The sequence below is a fragment of the Odocoileus virginianus genome, chromosome 6, assembly GCF_023699985.2.
Source record: "Odocoileus virginianus isolate 20LAN1187 ecotype Illinois chromosome 6, Ovbor_1.2, whole genome shotgun sequence".
NCBI lineage: Eukaryota > Metazoa > Chordata > Mammalia > Artiodactyla > Cervidae > Odocoileus > Odocoileus virginianus.
Genome location: NC_069679.1, coordinates 69,340,244 through 69,365,933, shown reverse-complemented (window position 1 = coordinate 69,365,933; position 25,690 = coordinate 69,340,244). Strand labels below are relative to the sequence as shown.

The 25,690-nt window shown below is 38.7% G+C and overlaps 1 protein-coding gene across 1 annotated transcript; it reads right to left on the bottom strand.

Annotated features, from left to right (window-relative positions):
- Window positions 1–432: 432 nt before the first annotated feature.
- Window positions 433–20,369, bottom strand: ADAM21 (ADAM metallopeptidase domain 21). Its single transcript, XM_020882461.2, has 2 exons — window positions 20,243–20,369; window positions 433–2,948 (listed from the first exon to the last, which is right to left on the bottom strand). The coding sequence occupies exon 2, from the start codon at window positions 2,815–2,817 to the stop codon at window positions 661–663; it is 2,157 nt and encodes a 718-aa protein (XP_020738120.2). The 5' UTR covers window positions 2,818–2,948; window positions 20,243–20,369; the 3' UTR covers window positions 433–660.
- Between the last annotated feature and the right edge of the window lie 5,321 nt (window positions 20,370–25,690).

The window sequence follows — 25,690 nt, the reverse complement described above, 5'->3', positions numbered from 1 at the left end:
ATAACTTTATTATTTCACTTTTGGTAACAGTATGCACTGTCACTACAGGGAAAACTTGTCCTGCACATGTACATCTTCTGGGCACTGATGAGATGTCCCATTGCAGCACTCTGGAAGATCACTCTTATTGACCTTATGTCTACAAAGTTCCACTGATGGCATGAATTGCATTGCAGTCTTTGCTTGTTCTGTGCATTTCAATGGGAAAACATTTCCATGATTCCAAACCTCAGTCCCAATCAAAATCACATCAGTACCCAACTGCTGATAAATGGAATCCACTAGGCTGACAACAGCAAATACATCGTGTACCTTTGAGAAGTTACTTTGGGAAGAAATGAAAAGAGGCAAACTCATCCCTGGGTCCCCAGATGTCTATCTCCTGCCTTTCCTGAGTCATATCTGTGCTCAAGAAACACAAAGAGGAATCACTTGCAGGGAAATGAATTTTATTTGCTGCTTACAACCATGAACAGTAGATAGGAATATGTTAGGAATTACCTTTGCTTGATGGCAATATTTTTGATACTGACAGAAGGCAAGGTGTCCGCATTTTTCTGCAAACTATCAGAAATGTGTTCAGTTTCAGGCATGTTGGAATATTTCTACTGCCAATAGACTAAAACTTAATGTATAGGCTATGAGGTTACAGTCATATTCTTAATTGGGAGAGTGAGTCTTAGTCTTCTTGGGTCTAAAACATTTTTGAAGATACATAAATACAGCAATTAAAGGTAAAAGCAAAACAAACAAACCAAGAGACACGACTATTGGCAAGAAAATTCTTCTGGCAGATGCTGGCCCACTGTCAACACTACCTCCAGTGCCTCTGTGTAGGCAGTAGGGCGGGGACCACCCATAGCCGCAGTGGCAGTGATGTTTGTTATTGCATATCCCCTTCATATTACAGGTCTCAGGCAAGCAGACCTGTGACAGAAGAGATAGGCTGACACACTTCTTGTGTATGCAGATCTTTCCTGGACCACACATGGTGCCATCTTTCACTTCACCAACATCAGGTATACTCATCTCTAAGTGATAGTCTATACTCCAGCAGGCGACACCATTGATGTGAGTGTATTGAAAATTTGAGTGATCTCTCAGGTGGGGGATATTTCCCACATTCTCACAATGAACTCTCCCACAAAAGCTATCTGAAATAGGGCATTTTAGGTATGTTGTGCCATTTACACCACAGTGGCCAAAACGGTTTCCCTGGGAGTTGATTTCTTTATAGCATCTCTGAGATGCACTCTTTGCACCTTCACCAAAAATCTCCCTGCACTGTTCATCACGGCTATTACAGCTCTTTTGATAGCAAAAAGCACTGTCACTACAGGGAATCCCGTCCTGCACGTGGACATCTTCTGGGCACTGATGAGATGTCCCATTGCACCACTCTGGAAGGTCACATTCATTGATCTGAGGTCTACAGAGCTCCCCTGATGGCATGAACTTGCAGTCTTTGCAACAAAGCCCGAAAGCACAAGCAGCCCCAGGTCTTAGAGTGCAGTTCAACAGACAACAGGGATCTTGTTCACACTGCTTTATAGATCCACAGTCACACTTCTCTTCTCCTTCAATCACACCATTCCCACAGCGCTTCAGCATGAAGACTGCCCCTGGAATTGGAGGATTGTGCAGACATGATCCCTGGTTTAAAGTGGTCTTTGTAAATTCTGCATAGCTACAATTCGTGAATCTCTCTGCTGGCAACCTGATAGCATTCATGATGCAAGCTCTTTGTCCACACACACAGAATTCTTCATCATGCTTCATACCCAGAGTATGACCTAACTCATGAGCTACGGTGAGGGCAAAAACAGACCAGGGGTCTCCTTTGAAATTATTAACTCCACAGTCGAGAGGAGGGCGACATATTCCTGCCACATAGGCTACACCGAGGACACTTATAAGTGAAGTTTCAATGAAAATATGTGCAGCATCATACTGTAGCTGAGAAAGACTGATTTGTTTCCACTGAGAGAAGTCCTCCAGAACCTGTTCTATGCTTATCAGTGGAAAAACATTTCCTTGATTCCAAATCTCAATCCCCATCAAAATCACATAGGTTCCCAACTGCTGATAAATGGAATCCACTATGTTGACAACAACAAATACGTTCTCCTGCACCTTTGAGAAATTACTTTGAGAATAAATGAAGAAATTGTGATCGACCACCACAATCAGCTCCAGAAACCACAGATGGGCCCACCGGTTATAAGCAGAATTTTGTTTCCGAGTTAATCTCTCAGCCTCTTCGAATTCCAGCTGCTGGTGTGCTGCTTTATTTGTTAAGCCACATTTCATAGGCGAGAACTGTCTCTCTTCAGTGTTTATCTTATAAACCAGGTGTTCAAATGTAGTAGAGTGTCTGATGGGCTTGATTTCATAGGTAAAGTCATTTATCCGCAGCATTCCTTGAAAGCCCCCAGCACAAGTACTGAGGGCAACAAGGGACTTGGGGACCCCCTCCACATAACCGTGATAATAGCAGTCATTAGAAACAAAAGGTTGATCCTGCTGAAGGGCGTGCTGGTCCGTGTAGGTGAACACTGGGAAGGGTTTGGAAACTAAGATCTTCTTAGCTCTTATGTAGACAACACGTCTCTGACCCCCAAACTGCAGGCTGTAGGAGAGCCAACCTGGAGCATTTGGACCTCTGCCCCTGTTGGTAACCTTCAAGGGAATGACCACATCTGGGGAGTTGAGGCTTTGAGAGTGCCTTTCCTGGGAGAGACCAGAAGAGAGCAGAGACACCTCAAGCCAGAGCAGGCCAACAAGTCGCATGGGCACTATGGCCTCACCGGTCAGCATGACGGAGCAGCCACTGTGGGGCCATCAGCCCAGAGAGGAACTTATCAGGCACTGCTGACCTGGCTCCTCCCTCTGAGCTCAGCTTTAAGGGTCCGTGTCCTGTCAGGGTGTGACCATCAGAGCGGGCAGTGCTGAAAAGTGAAAATAAAAGAAAGGTGGGGGGTGGTGGCGGGATTGGGTAAGGAAAATAGGGGATAGAATTTGAATGTGTCAAGAGTGATTAGTGCAGCAAAAAGCTTTGGATGTGCTTTCAATAACTGGTGATGTAAAGTTAGAGGGGACAAAGATAAAACAATATTGGCCCTATCAATAGCAGATAGTTGTTGGAACTGGATGCTAGGCACTTGGGTGTTCATTATACAATTTTCTCAAACACAGATAGGTGGTATAAAATTCTTCTTAATATAAAGTTAAAGCAAAACTAAAGAAACTTCAGAGTACAGTGACACTGTATTTCAATTTGTCCAAAACTGTGTTGGTTTGTGCCTGTTGCCCTTGCATAACTCTTGTTACTTTCTCCTGCCAAAAGTGGAGAGGTCAGAGACCATCGCAATCCTTATGTCAATTTGCATCAGTCTTATGATTTACTTTAGACTATTTATCTCAAGTTATTTGCTTATCTCCTTGTGATATTCTCCTTCATTCATTGAGTCATTTAGTGCAAGGTTTATGATTTTAACTCATTTTAATATCCCCTCTATTATAGGGTCTATAATACCTAGTATAGCCCTCCATACAGCGAAAAATGGAAAAGGTGGGTGGGGAAGGGGAGGGGTGGTGAAGTACTTGGGTTATAGATGAATGCCACTTAAAATGTATTCATATGTGAATATAATTTTTACAAGAGAAAAAAGTCATAAATACTGACATCTTCTAAAGGAATGAGGAAAACGAGGTTGTTCTCCCCAGTTACCTGTAGGAGAATATGGAATACAAGAGGAAATAACTTCAGAAGGGATAATAAGAATTCATGAAATTTTAAAGTTTGAGAAAAGGAATTCTGTCTTCTAGGGGCAAAGGCATCAGAGTGCCTGGTATTTTAAGACTGCAGGGGAAAATTCCCAATGTCTGCTAAAATGTATTTACCAACAGTTTTTGAAAGTGAAGAATTTCTGTATTACCTGGCATACAATCTGCCTGGCTACATTCATTAATTTCTTTAATTTATGTCTGGAGCATACAAAATGTAGGACATTGTGCTAGATACTAGGGAAATAAAATTAAAATACAGTGCATTAAGCAGATTATCAATTTAGTGCAGAAATAAGTGGCAGGAGCAAGAATAAGTTTTAGAAGGCTCTATAACATTGTATTCGATACTTTATATATTATGTGCCCTTTTCTATGGCTGAGGAGAGTGTTCATAGATATCATCATAGTCTCAGTTAAGTGACAAAAAAGAGGCTCAGAAGCACTGAGCCTGTGGGAAAAAGACAAATAATCAGATTATTATAATAGAATCTAAATCAGATTAATCTGAGTAATAAAGTTAATGATTCAGGGACCTTCATTGTATAGACCTCCATCAACCCCTAGGAGGTGCTTAGTAATGCAGTTTATGAGAGTCATCCATGTAAGAGTGTTCAAAATTAGTTACTACACAAAAAAATTTGAAGTGCCCTGAAATAAAATTGTTCATATATTAAAGACTTGATAAGTGTTTCCTAAAATTCAATAACTTAGGTAATTTTTATTGTTTTTACCAGTAACAAGTTGTAAAGCTGAATTTTTCTAAATATCAATAATAAAAAAGAAATTTTGGTTGAATACACTAGGGACAGGCAATTACTTTCTGTTCCCTCCAGGGAGAATATAACAAAATAATTCTCATGAGGGAGGCAGCTAGAGAGGAAGTGATTATAAAACTGTAGGGAAACATAGATGTGTGTTAGGAAGTTAATGCAAGTATTGGGTTTTTGAATTTTTTTGTGATGTTTATGGCATTTTCAAACTTTTGAAAGTTATTGTTTGTTGTGACTTCTTCCCATGCTAAATAAATGTACATTTTTATCCTTATTGTAATTTTCTATTCTTTTTTCTTAAAGTGGCCTCTACTCTTGTAGATGCTTCAGGCTCAAAAATCTGATTTCATCCATGACTGTGATAAATGTACTGCCAAGGTAAGTTCAATGTCCTTTGAAGAGCAACTAAGCCAAGCTAATCTAAGAAGCCTTTCATAGGTGGTATGAAAATGAAGATGTTTGACCCAGTACCAATCATCTCCTGGATTCTAAATCCATTCCTAGTCAATACTTCTTTTACTTTAATTCGAATTCCTCTTTATCATCCCTACATACAACTTCCCCTATTACTTCTGCAGTTTTCATTTGTTGAAAGAGACATGCAGACAGACAGAGAGAGACAACCAAAATCAATCCTCACCTCTGCACAAAGCTCCCTACATATACTTACCTTCTTGAACTTGAGCTTCCTCACAATTTACTGCTGCCCTAAAGCTCACTCTAGAGAAACCCATATCATAGAAGTCATATGTCATTATGGTCCATAGGCTGGGCTCCTGTTGCCCACAGTTCACCAAGTCAAATCCAGACCATTTATCCCACTGCTTCTGACTACAATGAGTTTTAACCTTTCTTTCTCACTCTTCCGTCAACCAGTCCCTATCATTCTTGCACAGACTTCAAAGATTTTGACACCTGACTGGTAGAATTATTCTCCATCAAAAATCCTACCTTCATCATAACTAATGCTAGCAAGCATATAGACAACCCATCTGAAAACCAGGAGGGTTTTTCAATGTGGTTTTTTGTTTTTGTATTTGTTATTTAAGTCAAGCTTTTAAAATTGAAGTTGAGTTGATTTAAAACATTGTGTTTAGTTTCAGGTGTACAGCAAAATTATTTAGATAGATAGATATTTAAGATTATTTTCTTATCTTCCATTGTAGTTTACTAGTGGATACTGAATATAGCTCCCTGTACTATACACTAGATCACTGTTGCTTATCTAGTTTATGTATAGTAGTTTGTATCTATTAATCCCATATTTCTGATTTATCCTTCTACACTTTCATTCCCCTTTGGTAACCATAAGTTTGTTTACTATTTCTTTGAGTCTGTTTCCATTTTCTACATAGATTCATTTATACTGTTTTTTAGATTCCACTTACAAGTAGTATCATACAATATTTGTCTGTCTGCCTTACTTCACTAAATATAATATTCTCTAGGTTTATCCATGTTGCTGCAAATGGCAATATTTCATTCTTTTTATGCCTGAGTGGTGTTCCATTGTCTGTGGGTGTACATGCACACACACACATGCATATGCACACACACATATACATATGCATGTGTGTGTGCGTGCGTGTACACCCACACACAATGGAACACCACTCAGGCATAAAAAGAATGAAATATTGCCATTTGCAATATATATATGTATATATATATAGTTAAATATATATATACATATATATATATGACACCCTCTTAAGCCAGTCATCTGTTGATGGGTCCTCAGGTTGTTTCCATGTCTTATCTATGGTAAATACTGCTGCTATGAACATTGGGGTGCATGTATCTTTTTGAATTGATGTTTCAGGATATATAATTAGGAGTGGGATTGTAGGATAACATGGTAGTTCTATTTTTAGTTTTTTAAAAGAAACGCCATACTGTTTTCCATAGTGGCTGAACCACTTTACATTCCCACCAACAGTATAGGAGTGTTCCCTTTTCTTCACAGCCTCTCCATCATTTTTTATCTGTAGACTTTTTGATAATAACCATTCTGACTGGTGTGAGGTGATACTTCATTGTGGTTTTCATTTGTATTTCTCTATACTTTGCAAGGCTGCATATTGTCACTCTGCTTGTTTAACTTAGATGCAGAGTACAACATGCAAAATGCCAGGCTGGATGAATCACAAGCTGGAATCAAGATTGCCAGGAGAAATATCAACAACCTCAGATATGCAAATGATACCACTATAATGGCAGAAAGCAAAGAGAAACTAAAGAAACTGTTGATGAGGTCCATCTAGTCAAGGCTATGGTTTTTCCAGTAGTCATGTATGGATGTGAGAGTTGGACTATAAAGAAAACTGAGCGCTGAAGAATTGATGCCTTTGAATTGTGGTGTTGGAGGAGACCCTTGAGAGTCCCTTGGACTGCAAGGAGATCCAACCAGTCCATCCTAAAAGAAATAAGTCCTGAATATTTATTGGAAGGACTGATGTTGAAGCTGAAACTCCAATACTTTGGCCACCTGATGTGAAGAACTGACTCATTGGAGAAGATCCTGATGCTGGGAAAGATTGATGGTGGGAGGAGAAGGGGATGACAGAGGATGAGATGGTTGGATGGCATCACCAACTCAATGGACATGAGTTTGAGTAAACTCTGGGAGTTGCTGATGGACAGGGAGACCTGGCATGCTGCAGTCCATGGGGTCTCAAAGAGTTGGACATGAGTGAGTGAACTGAACTGAACTGAACTATGTTGGTCATAGCTTTTCTTCCAAGGAGCAAGCATCTTTTAATTTCATGACTGCAGTCACCATCCCCAGTGATCTTGGAGCCCCAAAAAATAAAGTCTGTCACTGTTTCCATTGTTTCCCATCTGTTTGCCATCAAGTGATGGGACCGGATGCCATGATCTTAGTTTTTTGAATGTTGAGTATGAAGCCAGCTTTTTCACTCTTCTCTTTCACTTGCATCAAGAGGCTCTTTAGTTCTTCTTTGCTTTCTGCCATAAGGGTGGTGTCATCTGCATATCTGAGGTTATTGATATTTCTCCCGGCAATCTCAATTCCTGCTTGTGCTTCCTCCTTCCTGGCATTTTGCATGATGTACTCTGCATCTAAGTTAAATAAGTAAGGTGGCAATATACAGCCTTGACATATTCTTTTCCCAGTTTGGAACCAGTCTTTTGTTCCATGTCCAGTTCTAACTTGCTTCTTGACCTGCATACAGGTTTTGCAGGAGGCAGGTCAGGTGGTCTGGTATTCCCATCTCTTTCAGAATTTTCCACAGTTTGTTGTGATCCACACAGTCAAAGGCTTTAGCATAGTCAATGTAGCAGAAATAGATGTTCTCCTGAGAACTCCCTTGCTTTTTCGATGATGCAATGGATGTTGGCAATTTGACCTCTGGTTCCTCTGCCTTTTCTAAATCCAGCTTGAACATCTGTAAGTTCTCTGTTCACGTACTGTTGGAGCCTGGCTGGGAGAATTTTGAGCATTATTTGCTCGCGTGTGAGATGAGTGCAACTGTGCAGTGGTTTGAACATTCTTTGACATTGCCCTTCTTTGGGATTGGAATGAAAACTGAACTTTTCCAGTCCTGTGGCCACTGCTGAGTTTTCCAAATTTGCTGGCATATTGAGTGCAGCACTTTCACAGCATCATCTTTTAGGATTTAAAATAGATCAGCTGGAATCCCATCATCTCCACTAGCTTTGTTTGTAGTGATGCTTCAAATAATGATGTCATAGATTGCTTTTGTTTTGTTTTGTTTTATTTCTGTCTGCTGTTCTGATTGGGTGATTTCCATTATTCTATCTTCCAGATCACTTATGTGTTCTTTTTTATCACTTAGTCTGCTATTTATTTATTTTAGACATTGAATTATCTGTTTTGTTAAATTTTTAAGAGTTTGAGCAAATATCAGTTTGAATCAAGGGTCATTGGATTAATATTTTTTATTTTTATATAATTTTAAAAGGTTACTTTTCATTTAATGTTATTGCAAAATATTGGCTATATTCCCTGGGTTGTACAAGGCATCTCTGAACCTGTCTTACCCTAAATAGTTTGTACTTCACACATCCCTATTCCTATAAATCCCTCCTTCCCATCCAATAGTAATAACCACTCATTTGTTCTCTATATCTGTGAGTCTGTTTATTTTATAGTAACTAGTTTGCTGTTTTCTTAGATCCCACTTATAAGTGATATCATGCAATATATATCTTTCTCTTTCTGATTGACTTCACATAGCGTAAAGCCCTCAAAGTCCATGCATGTTGTTTCAAATGGCAAAATTTCATTCTTTTTTATACTTGAGTGGTATTACATTATATGTATATAGCACATCTTCTTTATCCATTCATCTGTCGATGGACACTTCTGTTGTTTCCATGTGCTGCTATTAACAATAGAGTGCATGTATCTTTTCGAATTAATGTTTGTGGTTTTTTAAAAGTATACACCCAGAAGTAAATTCCTGGGTCATATGGAAGTTCTATTTTTTAGTTTTTGAGAAACCTTCATACTGTTTTCACAGTGGTTGCACCAATTTACATTCCTACCAACAGTGTATGAGGGTTCCCTTTTATCCACATGCTCACCAACATTAGTTATTTGTCTTTTTGTTGATGATAGCCAGTCAAACTAGTGTGAAGTGATGTCACTGTGGTTTTGATTTGCATTTCTCTAATAGTTAGCAATGTTGGGCATCTTTTCATGTGCTTGTGGCCATCTGCCTTTCCTCTTTGGAAATATGTCTGTTTAGTTCTCTGCCCATTTTTAAATTAGGCTGTTTATTTCTTTGATGTTGAGTTGTATGAGTTGTTTATATACTTTGGATAGTAACCCCTTATTGGTCATATTATTTGCAAATATTGCCACCTATTCAGTAGGTTGTCTTTTTGGTTTTGCTTAATTTAACTTTTATTTTATAATATGGTATAGTTGATATACAAGGCTGTGTTAGTTACACATGTAGAGTAAAGTGATTCATATACATGTATCCATTCTTTTTCAGATTCTTTCCCCATATAGGTTATTATAGAATATTGAGTAGAGTTCCCTGTACTATAGAGTAGGTCCTTTTAGTTGTCTATTTTATATACAGTAAGTGAAAATGAAGATTGCTCAGTTGTGTCCGACTCTTTGGGACTCCATGGAATATACAGTCCATGGAATTCTCCAGGCCAGAATACTGGAGTGGGTATCCTTTCTCTTTTCCAGGGGATCTTCCCAACCCAGGGATTGGTCCCAGGTCTCTCACATTGCAGGGGGATTCTTTACCAGCTGAGCCACAAGGGAAGCCCAAGAATCCACAAGAATTCTCCAGTAGATCTTTCCGACCCAGGAATCAAATTGGGGTCTTCTTCATTGCAGATGGATTCTTTACCAACTGAGCTATGAGGGAAGCCCTTATATATATTAGTGTATATATATTAATCCCAAACTCCTAATTTTTTCTTTGATAACTATAAGTTTGTTTTCAAAGTCTGTGAGTCTATTTCTGTTTTGTAAATAAGTTCATTTTAACCACCTTTTAGATTCCACATATAAGTGGTATTATATGATTTTTGTCTTTCTCTATCTGACTTACTTCACTTAGTATGATAATCTCTAGGTCCATCTATGTTGCTGCAAATGGCATTGTTTCATTCTTTTTAATGGCCGAATAATATCCCATTTTGTGTGTGTGTGTGTGTGTGTGTGTGTGTGTGTGTATACACTACATCTTATTTACCCATTTCTCTCTTGATGAACACTTACGCTACTTCCTTGTCTTGGCTATTGTAAATAGTGCTGCAATGAACACTGAAGTGCAAGTGTCTTTTCAAATTAGGTTTTTTTCCCCAAAATCTATGCCCAGGAATGGGATTGCTGGATCACACACTGTAGCTCTGTTTTTAGGTTTTAAAGGAACTTCTGTACTGTTCTCCATAGTGTCTGTACCAATTTACATTTCTACCAACAGTGTAGGAGGATTCCCTTTTCTCTACAATGTCTCCAGCATTTATGGTTTGTAGATTATTTTGATGATGACCATTGTGACCAGTGTGAAATTACACTTCATTGTAGTTTTGAGTTTAATTTCTCTAATAATTATTGATATTTAGCATCTTTTCAGGGCTTCCCTTGTGGCTCAGCTGGTAAAGAATCTTCCTGCAGTGTGGGAGACTGGGTGCAATCCCTGGGGTGGGAAGATTGCCAGAGAAGGGAAAGGCCACCCACTCCAGTATTCTGTCCTGGAGAATTCCGTTCATGGGGTCGCAAAGAGTCAGACATGACTGAGTGACTTTCACTTTTAGCATCTTTTCATATACGTTTTAGCCACTTTTATGTCTTCTTTAGAGAAGTATCTATTTAGATCTTCCACTCATTGTTAAAAGTTTATTTATTTTAATTGGAGACTAATTACTTTACAATATTGTAGTGGTTTTGCCATACATTGACATGAATCTGCCGTGGGTATACATGTGTTCCCCATCCTGAACCCCCTCCCACCTCACTCCCCATCCCATCCCTCTGGGTCACCCCAGTGCACCAGCCCCGAGCATCCTGTATCATGCATCGAACCTGGACTGGTGATTCATTTCACATATGATAATATACATGTTTCAATGCCATTCCCCCAAACCATCCCACCCTCGCCCTCTCCCACAGAGTCCAAAGGCTGTTCTATACATCTGTGTCTCTTTAGCTATCTCGCATACAGGGTTATCATTACCATCTTTCTAAATTCCATATACATGCATTAGTATACAATATTGGTGTTTTCCTTTCTGGCTTACTTCACTCTGTATAATAGGCTCCAGTTTCATCCACCTCATTAGAAATGATTCAAATGTATTCTTTTTAATGGCTGTGTATATGTACCACAGCTGTCTTATCCATTCATCTGCTGATGGACATCTAGGTTGCTTCCATGTCCTGGCTATTATAAACAGTGCTGTGATGAACACTGGGGTACACATGTCTCTTTCAATTCTGGTTTCCTCAGTGTGTATGCCCAGCAGTGGGATTGCTGGATCATATGGCAATTCTATTTCCAATTTTTTTAAGGAATCTCCACACTGTTCTCCATAGTGGCTGTACTAGTTTGCATTCCCACCAACAGTGTAAGAGGGTTCCCTTTTCTCCACACCCTCTCCAACATTTATTGCTTGTAGACTTATGGATAACAGTCATTCTGACTGGCATGAAATGGTACTTCATTGTGGTTTTATTTGCATTTCTCTAATAATGAGTGATGTTGAGCATCTTTTTGTGTGTTTGTTAGCCATCTGTATGTCTTCTTTGGAGAAATGTCTGTTTAGTTCTTTGGCCCATTTTTTGATTGGGTCATTTATTTTTCTGGAGTTGAGCTGTGGGAGTTGCTTGTGTATTTACACTTGATCTTAGCCAAAAGGCCGAGAGGCGATTTGGAGTTGCTTGTACATTTTTGAGATTAATTCTTTGTCAGTTGTTTCGTTTGCTATTTTCTCCCATTCTGAAGGCTGTCTTTTCACCTTGCTTATAGTTTCCTTTGTTGTGCAGAAGTTTTAAGTTTAATTAGGTCCCATTTGTTTATTTTTGCTTTTATTTCCAATATTCCGGGAGGGGGGTCAAAGAGGATCCTGCTATGGTTTATGTTGGAGAGTGTTTTGCCTATGTTTTCCTCTAGGAGTTTTATAGTTTCTGGTCTTACATTTAGATCTTTAATCTGTTTTGAGTTTATTTTTGTGTATGATGTTAGAAAGTGTTCTAGTTTCATTCTTTTACAAGTGGTTGACCAGTTTTCCCAGCACCACTTGTTAAAGAGGTTGTCTTTTCTCCATTGCATATTCTTGCCTCATTTGTCAAAAATAAGGTGTCCATAGGTGTGTGGATTTTTCTCTGGGCTTTCTATTTTGTTCCATTGATCTATATTTCTGTCTTTGTGCCAGTACCACAGTGTCTTGATGACCGTGGCTTTGTAGTAGAGCCTGAAGTTAGGCAGGTTGATTCCTCCAGTTCCATTCTTCTTTCTCAAGATTGTTTTGGCTATTTGAGGTTTTTTGTATTTCCATACAAATTATGAAATTATTTGTTCTAGTTCTCTGAAAAATACCCTTGGTATCTTGGTAGGGATTGCTTTGAATCTATAGATTGCTTTGGGTAGCATACTCATTTTCACTATGTTGATTCTCCTGATCCATGAACACGGTATATTTCTCCATCTATTTGTGTCCTCTTTGATTTCTTTCACCAATGTTTTTTAGTTTTCTATATCTAGGTCTTTTGTTTCTGTAGGCAGATTTATTCCTAAGTATTTTATTCTTTTCATTGCAATGGTGAATGGAATTGTTTCCTTGATTTCTCTTTCTGTTTTCTCATTGTTAGTGTATAGGAATGCAAGGGATTTCTGTGTGTTAATTTTATATCCTGCAACTTTACTATATTCATTGATTAGCTCTAGTAGTTTTCTGGTGGAGTCTTTAGGGTTTTCTATGTAGAGGATCATGTCATCTGCAAACAGTGAGAGTTTTACTTCTTCTTTTCCAATCTGGATTCCTTTTATTTCTTTTTCTGCTCTGATGGCTGTGGCCAAAACTACGTTGAATAATAGTGGTGAGAGTGGGCACCCTTGTCTTGTTCCTGACGTTAGGGGAAATGCTTTCAATTTTTCACCATTGAGGATAATGTTTGCTGTGGGTTTGTCATACATAGCTTTTATTATGTTGAGGTATGTCCCTTCTATTCCTGCTTTCTGAAGGGTTTTTTTTTTTATCATAAATGGATGTTGAATTTTGTCAAAGGCGTTCTCTGCATCTATTGAGATAATCATATGGTTTTTATCTTTCAACTTGTTAATGTGGTATATAACATTGATTGATTTGTGGATATTGAAGCATCCTTGTATCCATGGGATAAAGCCCACTTGGTCATGATGTATGATTTGTTTTTAATATGTTATTGGATTCTGTTTGCTAGAATTTTGTTAAGGATTTTTGCATCTATGTTCATCAGTGATATTAGCCTGTAGTTTTCTTTTTTTGTGGCATCTTTGTCAGGTTTTGGTATTAGGGTGATGAAGTTTGGAAGTTTACCTTCCTCTGCAAGTTTCTGGAAGAGTTTGAGTAGGATAGGTGTTAGCTCTTCTCTAAATTTTTGGTAGAATTCAGCTGTGAAGCCGTCTGGTCTGGGGCTTTTGTTTGCTGGAAGATTTCTAATTACAGTTTCAATTTCTCTGCTTGTGATGGGTCTTTTAAGATTTTCTATTTCTTCTTGGTTCAGTTTTGGAAAATTGTACTTTTCTAAGAATTTTTCCATTTCTTACAAGTTGTCCATTTTATTGGCATATAGTTGCTGATAATAGTCTCTTATCCTTTGTATTTCTGTGTTGTCTGTTGTGATCTCTCCATTTTCATTTCCAATTTTGTTCATTTGATTTTTCTCCCTTTGTTTCTTGATGAGTCTGGCTAATAGTTTGTCAGTTTTATTTATCTTCTCAACGACCGAGCTTTTGGCTTTGTTGAGTTTTGCTATGGTCTCTTTTGTTTCTTTTGCATTTATTTCTGCCCTAATTTTTAAGATTTCTTTCCTTCTACTAATCCTGGGGTTCTTCATTTCTTCTTTTTCGAGTTGCTTTAGGTGTAGGTTTAGGTTATTTATTTGACTTTTTTCTTGTTTCTTGAGGTAAGCCTGTATTGCTATGAACCTTCCCCTTAGCACTGCTTTTACAGCGTCCAATAGGTTTTGGGTTGTTGTGTTTTCATTTTCATTCATTTCTATGGATATTTTGAATTTTAAAAAAAATTTCTTCTGTGATTTGTTGGTTATTCAGCAGCGTGTTGTTCAGCCTCCATATGTTGGAATTTTTAATAGTTTTTCTCCTGTAATTAACATCTAATCTTATTGCATTGTGGTCAGAAAAGATGCTTGGAATGCTTTCAATTTTTTTTTGAATTTACCAAGGCTAGATTTATGGCCCAGGATGTGATCTATCCTGGAGAAGCTTCCATGTGCACTTGAGGAAAATGTGAAATTTATTGTTTTGGGATGAAATGTCCTATAGGTATCAATTAGGTCTAACTGGTCTATTGTATCATTTAAAGTTTGTGTTTCCTTGTCAATTTTCTGTTTAGTTGATCTATCCATAGGTGTGAGTGGGATATTAAAGTCTCCCACTATTATTGTGTTACTGTTAATTTCCCCTTTCATACTTGTTAGCATTTGTCTTACATATTGCAGTGCTCCTATGTTGGGTGCATATATATTTATGATTGTTATATCTTCTTCTTGGATTGATCCTTTGATCGTTATGTAGTGTCCCTCTTTGTCTCTTTTCACAGCCTTTGTTTTAAAGTCTACTTTATCTGATATTAGTATTGCTACTCCTGTTTTCTTTTGGTCTCTATTTGTGTGGAATATCTTTTTCCAGCCCTTCACTTTCAGTCTGTATGTGTCCTTTGTTTTGAGGTGGGTCTCTTGTAGACAACATATATAGGGACCTTGTTTTAGTATCCATCCAGCCAGTCTTTGTCTTTTGGTTGGGGCATTCAACCCATTTACATTTAAGGTAATTATTGATAAGTATGATCCCGTTGCCATTTACTTTGTTGTTTTGGGTTCAAGTTTATACACCCTTTCTGTGTTTCCTGTCTAGAGAAGATCCTTTAGCATTTGTTGGAGAGCTGGTTTGGTGGTGCTGAATTCTCTCAGGTTTTTCTTGTCTGTAAAACTTTTGATTTCTCCTTCATATTTTAATTATATCCTTGTTGGGTACAGTAATCTGGGCTGTAGGTTTTTTTCTTTCATCACTTTAAGTATGTCTTGCCATTCCCTTCGAGCCTGAAGAGTTTCTATTGAAAGATCAGCTATTATCCTTATGGGAATCCCCTTGTGTGTTATTTGTTGTTTTTCCCTTGCTGCTTTTAATATTTGTTCTTTGTGTTTCATCTTTGTTAATTTGATTAATATGTGTCTTGGGGTGTTTCACCTTGGGTTTATCCTGTTTCGGACTCTGTGGGTTTCTTGGACTTGGGTGATTATTTCCTTCCCCATTTTAGGGAAGTTTTCAACTATTATCTCCTGAAGTATTTTCTCATGGTCTTTCTTTTTGTCTTCTTCTTCTGGGACTCCTATGATTCAAATGTTGGGGCGTTTAACTTTGTCCCAGAGGTCTCTGCGATTGTCCTCATTTCTTTTAATTCTTTTTTCCTCTGTGTTTCATTTATTTCTACCATTCTATCTTGTACCTCACTTATCCTATCTTCTGCCTCCATTATTCTACTTTTGGTTCCCTCCAGAATGTTTTTGATCTCATTTATTGCCTTACTCATTGTATATTGACTCTTTTTTAATTTATTCTAGGTCCTTGTTAAACCTTTCTTGTATCTTCTCGATCCTTGTTTCCAGGCTATTTATCTGTAACTCCATTTTGTTTCTGTAACTCCATTTTGTTTTCAGGATTTTGGATCATTTTCACTATCATTATTCAGGATTCTTTATCAAGTAGATTCCCTATCTCTTCCTCTTTTGTTGGGTTTGGTGGGCATTTATCCTGTTCCTTTACCTGCTGGGTATTTCTTTGCCTTTTCATCTTGTTAATGCTTCTGTGTTTGGGGTGGCCTTTCCATATTCTGGCAGTTTGTGGTTCCTCTTTGCTGTGGAGGTTCCTCACTATGGGGGGGGGGGGGGGGGGGTTGGACGTGTGGCTTGTCAAGGTTTCCTGGTTAGAGAAGCTTGTGTCAGTTTTCTGGTGGGTGGAGCTGGACTTCTTCTCTCTGGAGTGCAATGAAGTGTCCAGTAATGAGTTTTGAGATGTCAATGGGTTTGGTGTGACTTTGGGTAGTCTGTATATTGGAGTTCAGAGCTATGTTCTTGTGTTGCTGGAGAATTTGCATGGTATGTCTTGCTCTGGAGCTTGCTGACCCTTGGGTGGTGCTTGGTTTCAGTGTAGGTATGGAGGCATTTGATGAGCTCCTATCGATTAATGTTCCCTGGAGTCAGGAGTTTTCTGATGTTCTCAGGTTTTGGACTTAAGCCTCCTGCCTCTGGTTTTCAGTCTTATTCTTACAGTAGCCTCAAGACTTCTCCATCTGTACAGCACTGATGATAAAACATCTAGGTTAATGAGGAAAAGTTTCTCCACAGTGAGGGACACCCAGAGAGGTACACAGAGTTACATGGAGGAGAGAAGAGGGAGGAGGGAGATAGAGGTGACCAGGAGGAGAAGAGGGGGAATCAAAAGGGGCGAGAGCAAGCTAGCCAGTAATCACTTCCCTATGTGCTCTCCATAGTCTGGATCCCTCAGAGATGTTCATGGAGTTACACAGAGAGAAGAGGGAGGAAGGAGACAGAGGTGGCCAGGAGGATAAAAGGGGGAATCAAAAGGAGAGAGACAGATCCAGCCAGTAATCAGTTCCCTAAGTGTTCTCCACAGCCCGGAACCCACAAAGAGATTCACCAAGTTGGGTAGAGAAGAGAAGGGGGAGGGAGGAGATAGAGGCGACCTGGTGGAGAAAGAGAGTCAACAGGGGAAGAGAGCGATCAAGTCAGTAATCTCACTCCCAAGTAAAAATGGGTACTGAAGATTGGGTTCTTAAAGGTACAAAACTGATATCAAATACCAAAAAGCAAAGATTAAAAATCTAGAGTAGAGGTTAGATTCTCAAAAATACAATATTAAAGAGAAAACAAAGTCACAAAAATTATAAAATATACATATACGAAGTTTGCTTTAAAAATAGGGTCTTTTTTTTTTTGCAAAGTAATATAGGTTATAAAAATGAAAATTAAAGGAGTAGTAGAGGACATAAAAATTAAAAAAAATTTTTTTAATTAAAAAATGATAATAGTAAAAGTATATATAGGACTTTCTCTGGTGGTGTTGTCAACCGTGTGGGGTCAGTTCATTTTCAGATAGTTCCTTGATCTGGCTTACACGTCTCAAGATCTACAGTCCCCTTCCTAGGTAGTTGGTGGTAACTTCAGGGTTTAATCTATTGCACCTGTCACTTTCAAAGTGGTCCCCTCTGTTTATTTTAGCCTCTTCTGTTTCCTGGCCTCTTCAGTGTCTAATTTCCACCCTGACACATTGGGGCAGCGGTGGTCACTTTTTTAGGCTTGCTTGTTCAGTCGTGCTGTGGGGAGGGAGGAACACTGCAAACATATATCACTGGCGTGTATGGGGAGTGCTCGCAGTGTCTTGGCCACACTGGGTTTGTCCCCGCTCACAGCGTGTGTGCTTTCCCAGTCTACACTGTTCAGGCTCTAGGTTGCTCTGCCGGGAACTGTTTGAGGTGGGCCTGGGTTGCATGCAATTCCCAGGTCTAAGCTGCTCAGGTTCAGGTTCTTGGCTACTCCACAAAGGCGCAGACTTGGTTGGGCCTGCGTTTTGTGCCCTTCCCAGGTCCGAGCAGCTCAGGTGACCAGGTTCTTGGTGAGCGCAGCCACCCCCAGTTGAAGGCTGTGATTTATTGACTGCCCTGTCCCTGCTGCTCGATTTTCTGGGGGTGTGTGTGTGTCTGTGCCGTGTTCTCAGGTGTGCCGTGTGTCTCTTCTGGGGAGCTGATCTCTGGCTGCGACCCTCCCAGAGGATGTCAACCGTCCAGAATACCAAGAAGTCTTGGTTACCAAGGAAGTCTGCTTGCAGTTTGGTAGAGGATACCTCTCTGGGGTCTCGATTGCCCCCTTCCGGCTCTGGCTGCCCCCACCTGCCTGTCTCCGGCAGGGGATGGGCCAGTCCACAGCCAGCTAGCTCTGCTCAGTCCTTTGTTCTGTGAGCAGGCCTGGCAGTGTCTTAGGTTAGGGCTTTTCGTGAGATAGCTATCCCACAGTCTGGGTTGCTATCTCTAGTTAGTTCCCTCAGATTGTCCCCAGGGCATTCAGGCCCAGTCCTTACCCTAAGCAATGCAGCCCGTGCCTCCCTGTCCAGCCCCCACTTGCTAGTGAGGGATGTGAGCGTCTGGGCTGCTTCTCCGCTGGGAGTTGCCGTTGTGCACGTACTCTGTGGGGTTTAATTTTTTTTTTTTTCCTCCTGGTTATGTTGCCCTCTGAGGTTCCAAGGCTCGCCACAGACTCGCCAGTGAGAGTGTTCCCTGGTGTTTGGAAACGTCTCTTTTTTAAGACTCCCTTCCCGGGACAGATCTCCGTCCCTACCTCTTTTGTCTCTCTTTTTATCTTTTATATTTTGTCCTACCTCCTTTTGAAGACAATGGGCTGCCTTTCTGGGTGCCTGGTGTCCTCTGTCAGCATTCAGAAGTTGTTTAGTGGAATTTGCTCAGCATTCAAATGTTCTGTTGATGAATTTGTGGGGGAGAAAGTGGTCTCCCCGTCCTGTTCCTCTGCCGTCTTAGGACCACCCCCCACTCATTTTTCATTGTTCTTTTTTATATATATATATATATTAAGCTGCCCTGATGCCAGTCAAACAACCTATGTCATATTCTTCTCACCTTGAGAGCAGGGAATAGGAAAACGCTTCAAAGTATCTTTGTCATAATCCCTGTCCTCATTATTTATAGGACCCCAGAGACCCAAACTCCTAAAAGAACATCGCTCTAAATGTTTAATACTGTGAGGTGGTGCCATTAAAAATCCATATTCTCTATAATTATCGGAAACTTGGAGTAGACAATAGCCCTCCTCCATATATTTTTATCAACTTTTCATTTTTTCCCACAGCTATTTCAAATTTCTGAAAACCTTTACCTACCCATCACTTCTCTTACTCTGTTATGCTTGAATACAGTCTGTTACTGATTCATTAGAGTCATGAAGTCAATTAAATGTTTTTTGACATGCAGTTTTTATTTTTTAGAAAATTGAATTAAAGTATCAGAGGACATCCCTAGAAGTTCCTTAGCAACTCATACACGAACGAGGCACAAATTTTGTGGGTATTTGTGTATGTGTGGCTACTGGGTCATAATGCAAAATGAATTTCTTACTCCAGAACAGAGTGAAAAAAAATATTCATAGTGATGCCAAATTCAAAGACAAATGATTTTTAGAATTTTCACTGTTACAAACCTATATGAATGCATGCCCATTTCTTTCACTTCTCTGCTGCTGCTGCTGCTGCTGCTGCTGCTAAGTTGCTTCAGTCATGTCCAACTCTGCACGACCCCAGAGACGGCAGCCCACCAGGCTCCTCCATCCCTGGGATTCTCCAGGCAAGAACACTGGAGTGAGTTGCCATTTCCTTCTCCAATGCATGAAAGTGAAAAGTGAAAGTGAAGTCGAGCAGTCATGTCCGACTCTTCGCAACCCCATGGACTGTAGCCTACCAGGCTCCTCCATCCATGGGATTTTCTAGGCAAGAGTACCCGAGTGGGGTGCCACCCTACTCCATATTCCAGTCATAATGGAAGAGTGATCCTGCCTGAGATTCAGGTAGTAGCCCTTATCTTCTATTCCAGATAATATCTCCTATCTACTAAAGCACTGAGTCTATAGATTTCTCCTACTCTCAACTCTACTTTTTCCTATTTTCCTGTTCTTTACTAGCAGTTTGGGTAATCAACTTATCTTGCTTTGTCCAGTACTATCTTGTTTATAAACTGGAAGTCCCACATCACAGCAACCCTCTCAGTCTTAGGCAAACCCTAGCTGCAACATAGCCCCACCTCCTCATGCTAAAGTCTCACACATCTTTTAAAAGGAAAAACACCCAAAGTTAAGAATCTTTACATTATTCAACATACTATTCTGATTACCAAATTATGCATAGAGACAAACTTGATAAATGACTTACCAATAGCTGTAACAGTAGCTTCCACGCTTTTTTCCTTCAAGATAATTTGTACCACTCTTCTCAGTGAACCAAGATAGGTAGTTGAGACCTCACATAACAAAGGAAAACATAAGCTTTGCCCCTCTTGTCTCTCCGGTGACAAAGTTCTAGATTTAGCTGCTTAGCAACAAAGATCTTTCACTTCTCCAGAAACAACTGGCTGTCAAGAATGTCTTGCTCTGGCATCACCATTTCTATACACATTTATGTCTGACTTCACTATAATTGAAATTAGATAGCCTCTTCACCTCCAATTTGTGTAGATTCATTTCTGCTTCATCATTTTACCCACGCTATTGTATTGGCCAGATTGTCTAATCACTTTTCACTATTGGGTTAAATTATACTAACATTGTAGGTCAAGATATTACATATTTTCTAAATGATATAGACAACATTGATATTCTATAATTCACCTTATAATTACCATATTCACATTTTTGTATTATGTAATTTATAACTTTGCTATTTTGCTTTGTATACAAGTTTTAAAAGTTATATCTCCTATTAAACTGTAATATTTTGACAAAAAATGCTCAAAATGATTTAGTAGATAATTTACAGTATAATATTTGGCAAAATAGGTAATCTCTAAAATGATTTCAACTCTATTGCATAGAAAAAAACTGATTCACTAAAATACTAAAACTGGGTAGATCCTATTTTAAGAGGATTATTGGCTAAATGAGTCTCATCACATAATTTAACTGGATTCAGAGCTCTATGAAATAATTATCAACTGGAAGCATTTTTAGTGACAGTCCCCTTCTGTTTACTCTCAGGAAAAGTTCTTTCTATCCATGCTGATTTCCTCAGAAAGCTGTTTGAGATGTTTCTTTTCATAAACTGTTTCATTCAACCACCCAGAACTGGAGATATCCCTTTCTTGGGAAGGGAAGATTAAAAAAAGAGTTTGTCTACAGCTAAACTCAGTGGATTAAGTCTGCTCCTATGCATGAGGTAATTAACAATGAAGAAAATATAACCAAGAGATAAGAAAGTAGGAAACTATAGACAGTGAGTCATGGAAAAGTTTTAGTAACAGACAAGTAGGACCTATAAGCAGAGCAAGGAAATTCAACTCAGGAAAGAAGACTAGATAGACAGAAAATATCCCAGGAGATTGAGAGGTGAGAAAGAATTCAAATCTCCCAAAGTAGTTTTGACTTCGTCTTGCTTGCTTTAACAGGGAGTAATGCTTTTTAAAATAGTATTTAAGGACTTCTGGTTCCAGAAAAGGTAGAATAAACACTTGTCTCCCTATTGCTTATGCTCAGTACTGGTTAAAGTACTGTACTTTATATATGAAACAAACATAAGAAGATTCAGAAAATCTGAATTTGGAGCTCAGTACTGGTTAAAGTACTGTACTTTATATATGAAACAAACATAAGAAGATTCAGAAAATCTGAATCTGGAGCAAAAATTATAGGCCAGCTAGTGACACTGGAACCCAAGAACAGCATGGTGATGATTTCTTTCTATTTTCTTTTACCCTCCTTGTATTACGGAAAAGGCTGTAACACTAAAATGCAACAGATACAAACAAACAAAAGGCCCAAGGCAAGTTTGTTCTCTCTAGCCAAAGGAACAAGAAATGAGCAGCCTGGAAAGACAGAAACCTTTCATTAATAGAAAATAACTGTCCTACTCCAGCCAAATGTCATGGGAAAAGTTGTAGTCCCACATGAATCCTCATAAGCAAAGGCCAGGTGAGGAGATTAGACATCCAATCTCACCCAGCTCATGACATGCCTCAGCCAACCCCTCACTGGGGTGGTATCAGGGAAGGTCAAATAGACTTGTGGGACTTTCATTCTCACCATGTAGTAATGAGGCTCCCATACTACAGTGCTTTTGGAGGCCTGTTGGGCAGTAGTAACGAGGAATTCTTAAATTTCCCAGTCAGGGTGCTGTCAGCAGAGACCAAGAGGGGAAATTAATGTGCTCCATACTTTAACGATGTGAGGTTCCCCTTCTCCTCAGCACATCAACAGAAACAGAGTGGAGACCTGAGCATGTATCATCATATCAATAACAATGAAATACTTCTCTTCCTCTGCTAGTGCACTGTCAGAGGGGTCCTGGTATTTATATAAGATCTAAAGCCTCAAAATGTAACAGCCAAAATGTTCAGAATACAATGAAAATTCACCTGTCATAAAAAGAAGTAGAGAAGTTTCAACTTGAAGGAGAAAAGGTGATTAATAGATGCCAACTCTGAGATGATGCAGATGTTGGTATTATCTGGTAAGAATTTTGAAGTAGCCAACATAAAAATGCTCCAATGAACAATGGCAAGGATGATCAAGACAATTGGGAAAAGTAGAATATTTCAGGAAAATAAAGTCCTACCAAAGAAGTATAAGATATTTTTTAAAAGAAAATAATGGAAATTTATAACTGAAAAATACAAAAGGCAGAAAGTCAATGGATGGGCTGGAAAATAAAATAGAGTTAACAGAGGAAATAAGTAGTGAAACAACACAGAGCAAGAATTACTACTAAATCTGAAGAGCAGAGAGAAAAAATAAAGTGGAAAAAATGTGTAACCTCTAGGACTATAACAAAAGATATAACATTCATGTTATCCCAGTTACAGAAAGAGAGAAGATTAGGGCAGGGATTCTGAGTACTCAAATAATGACTGAAGATTTCTAAAAGTTGGTGAAAGTCATAGCCTACAGATTTAAGAAGTTCAGAATCACAAACAGGATATACCCAAGGAAATCCATGACGGACACATCATAATTATATTGTGAAAACTAAAAGACAAAGAAAAAAATCTTGAAAGTACTTTGAGAGAAATTTTATGTTGCCTAATCTTACCTCTAAGGGGGAAACAATTTGAAAAGTAGCAGATTTTTTGTTAGACACCACACAGGCCAGAAGGAAATAGCAAAGTATTTCACAAGAATTAAAATATCAATACAGAACTTTATATCCCGTGAAAATACTCATCAGGAATGCTGAGGAAACCAAGACATACTCAGATGAAGGAAAATTAAGAGAATTTGTCACTAGCAGACCTGCTTGAAACAATGGCTAAAGAAAATTTTTGAAACAGAACAGAAATTATAAAACAAGGAATCTTTTAATATCAAGAAGGAAGAAGGACGGTGGAAGAGTTAAAATATGGGTAAATCCAATGGACTTTCTTTTTCCTCTTGAATTTTATAAATTATATTTAGTAGCTAAAGCAAATATAATATTGTCTAATGTAGTTCTCAATATATAGAGAAGAAATATTTAACAGAATTATACTGCAAAGGGGATGGAAAGTGGCTCAAGGGAACTAAGTTTTGTAGGTTTCATTTAAGTGAGAAACATTTTCAGAATTAAAACCACAAAAGGCAAAAAGAGAGAAAGAATAGAAGACAAAAAACTGAACAAGAGCAATAAACAGAAAACATAAATATGGTAGATATTAACCAAATATATCAATAATCACTTTAAATGTGAATATACATTTTAAAAGAAAGAAGTTATCAGAGTATATAAAATACAAGACCAAGCTATAAGTTGTCTACAAGAAACATACTTTAAGACACTGATAAAGAGTAAAAGGATGAAGAATGATACTATGCTAAGACTAATCAAAGCTATGCTGGAATAGCCATATTAATTTCAAACAAAGCAGAATTCAGAGCAAGGAAAATGATCAGGTATACAAAGGAGCACTAAATAATGATAAAGTGGTCAGTTCTCCAAAAGGCATGACAATCTTTAATGTGTATATTCCTAATAACAGGGCAGCAAAATACAGGGCAGCAGAAAAAAATGATAAACCTGAAAGAAGAAACTGACAAATGCATTATTATATTCGGAGATGTCAACAACTCTCTATTAGTTATTGGTAAACCCAGCAAAAGACCCTCCTGATGAGGGTGAAGCAGGAGAATGAAAGAGCGAGCTTAAGACTAAATATTTTAAAAAAATTAAGATCATGGCATCTGGCCCCATTACTGCATGGCAAATCGAAGGGGAAAAGGTAAAAGTAGTGACAGATTTCCTCTTCTTGGGCTCCAAAATGACTGCAGTGACTGCATCCATGAAATCAGAAAACAATTGCTTCTTGGCAGAAAAGCGATGACAAACCTAGACAGTGTGTTGAAAAGCAGAGACATCATTCTTCTGACAAAGGTCCTTATAGTCTAGGCCCTGGTCTTCCTAGTGGTCACATATGGTTGTGAGAGCTGGACCGTTAAGAAGGCAGAACACCAAAGAATTGATACCTTCAAACTATGATGCTGGAGAAGGCTCCTGAAAGTCTCTTGGACAGCAAAGAAATCAAACCAGGAAGGACTGATGCTGAAGCTGAAGCTCCAGTATTTTGGTCATCTGATGTGAACAGATGATTCATTGAAAAAGTCCCTGATGCTGGGAAAGATGGAGGGTAGAAGAAGAGGGTGTCAGAGGATGAGATGGTTGCATGGTATCACCAATGCAATGAACATGAACTTGGGCAAACTTTGGGAGATGGTGAGGGACAGGGAGGCCTTGGCGTGCTGCAGTCCATGGGGTCGCAAAGAGTCGGACAGGACTGGACGAGTGAACAACAACAACAGACCCAGCAAGCAGAAAATTAGTAAGGAAGGATATAGATGAACTCAACTCCATCAATCAACTGGATATAATTGACATTTATAAAACAGTTCATTCAACAACAGAACACATTCTTCTGAAACTCATATGTAACATTTACCAAGTAGAACACATTCTGAAACATAACAAATTTCAAAGATGGAAATCTCACAGCTTTTCAAAATTAATGAGGTGCAGTGAAAGCAGTATTTAGTATTTATGAAAATTCATAACACTGATTGCATATATTAGAAAGAAGATCTGTACTAGTCTGCTTTCTAATTTAACCCAAAGTGAGCAGAAGAGAAGAAATTAAATAAAGCAGAAAATAATGAAATTGAAAATAAATAGAGAAAAATCAATGAAACCAAAGTTGATTCTTTGAAAATATCAGTAAAACTTATAAACTTTCCACACTAAAAACAGAGAGAGAGGACACAAATTACTAATAAAGACAGAGAAAACAAATCAGTCTTTCCGAGCTACAGTATGATGCTGCATATATTTTTGTTAAAGGTTCACTTTTAAGTGTCCTTGCTATAGTCTATGTGGCAGGAATATGTCACCCTCCTCTCGACTGTGGAGTTAATAATTTCAAAGGAGACCCCTGGTCTGTTTTTGCCCTCACCGTAGCTCATGAGTTAGGTCATACTCTGGGTATGCAGCATGATGAAGAATTCTGTGTGTGTGGACAAAGAACTTGCATCATGAATGCTATCAGGTTGCCAGCAGAGAGATTCACGAATTGTAGCTATGCAGAATTTACAAAGACCACTTTAAACCAGGGATCATGTCTGCACAATCCTCCAATTCCAGGGGCAGTCT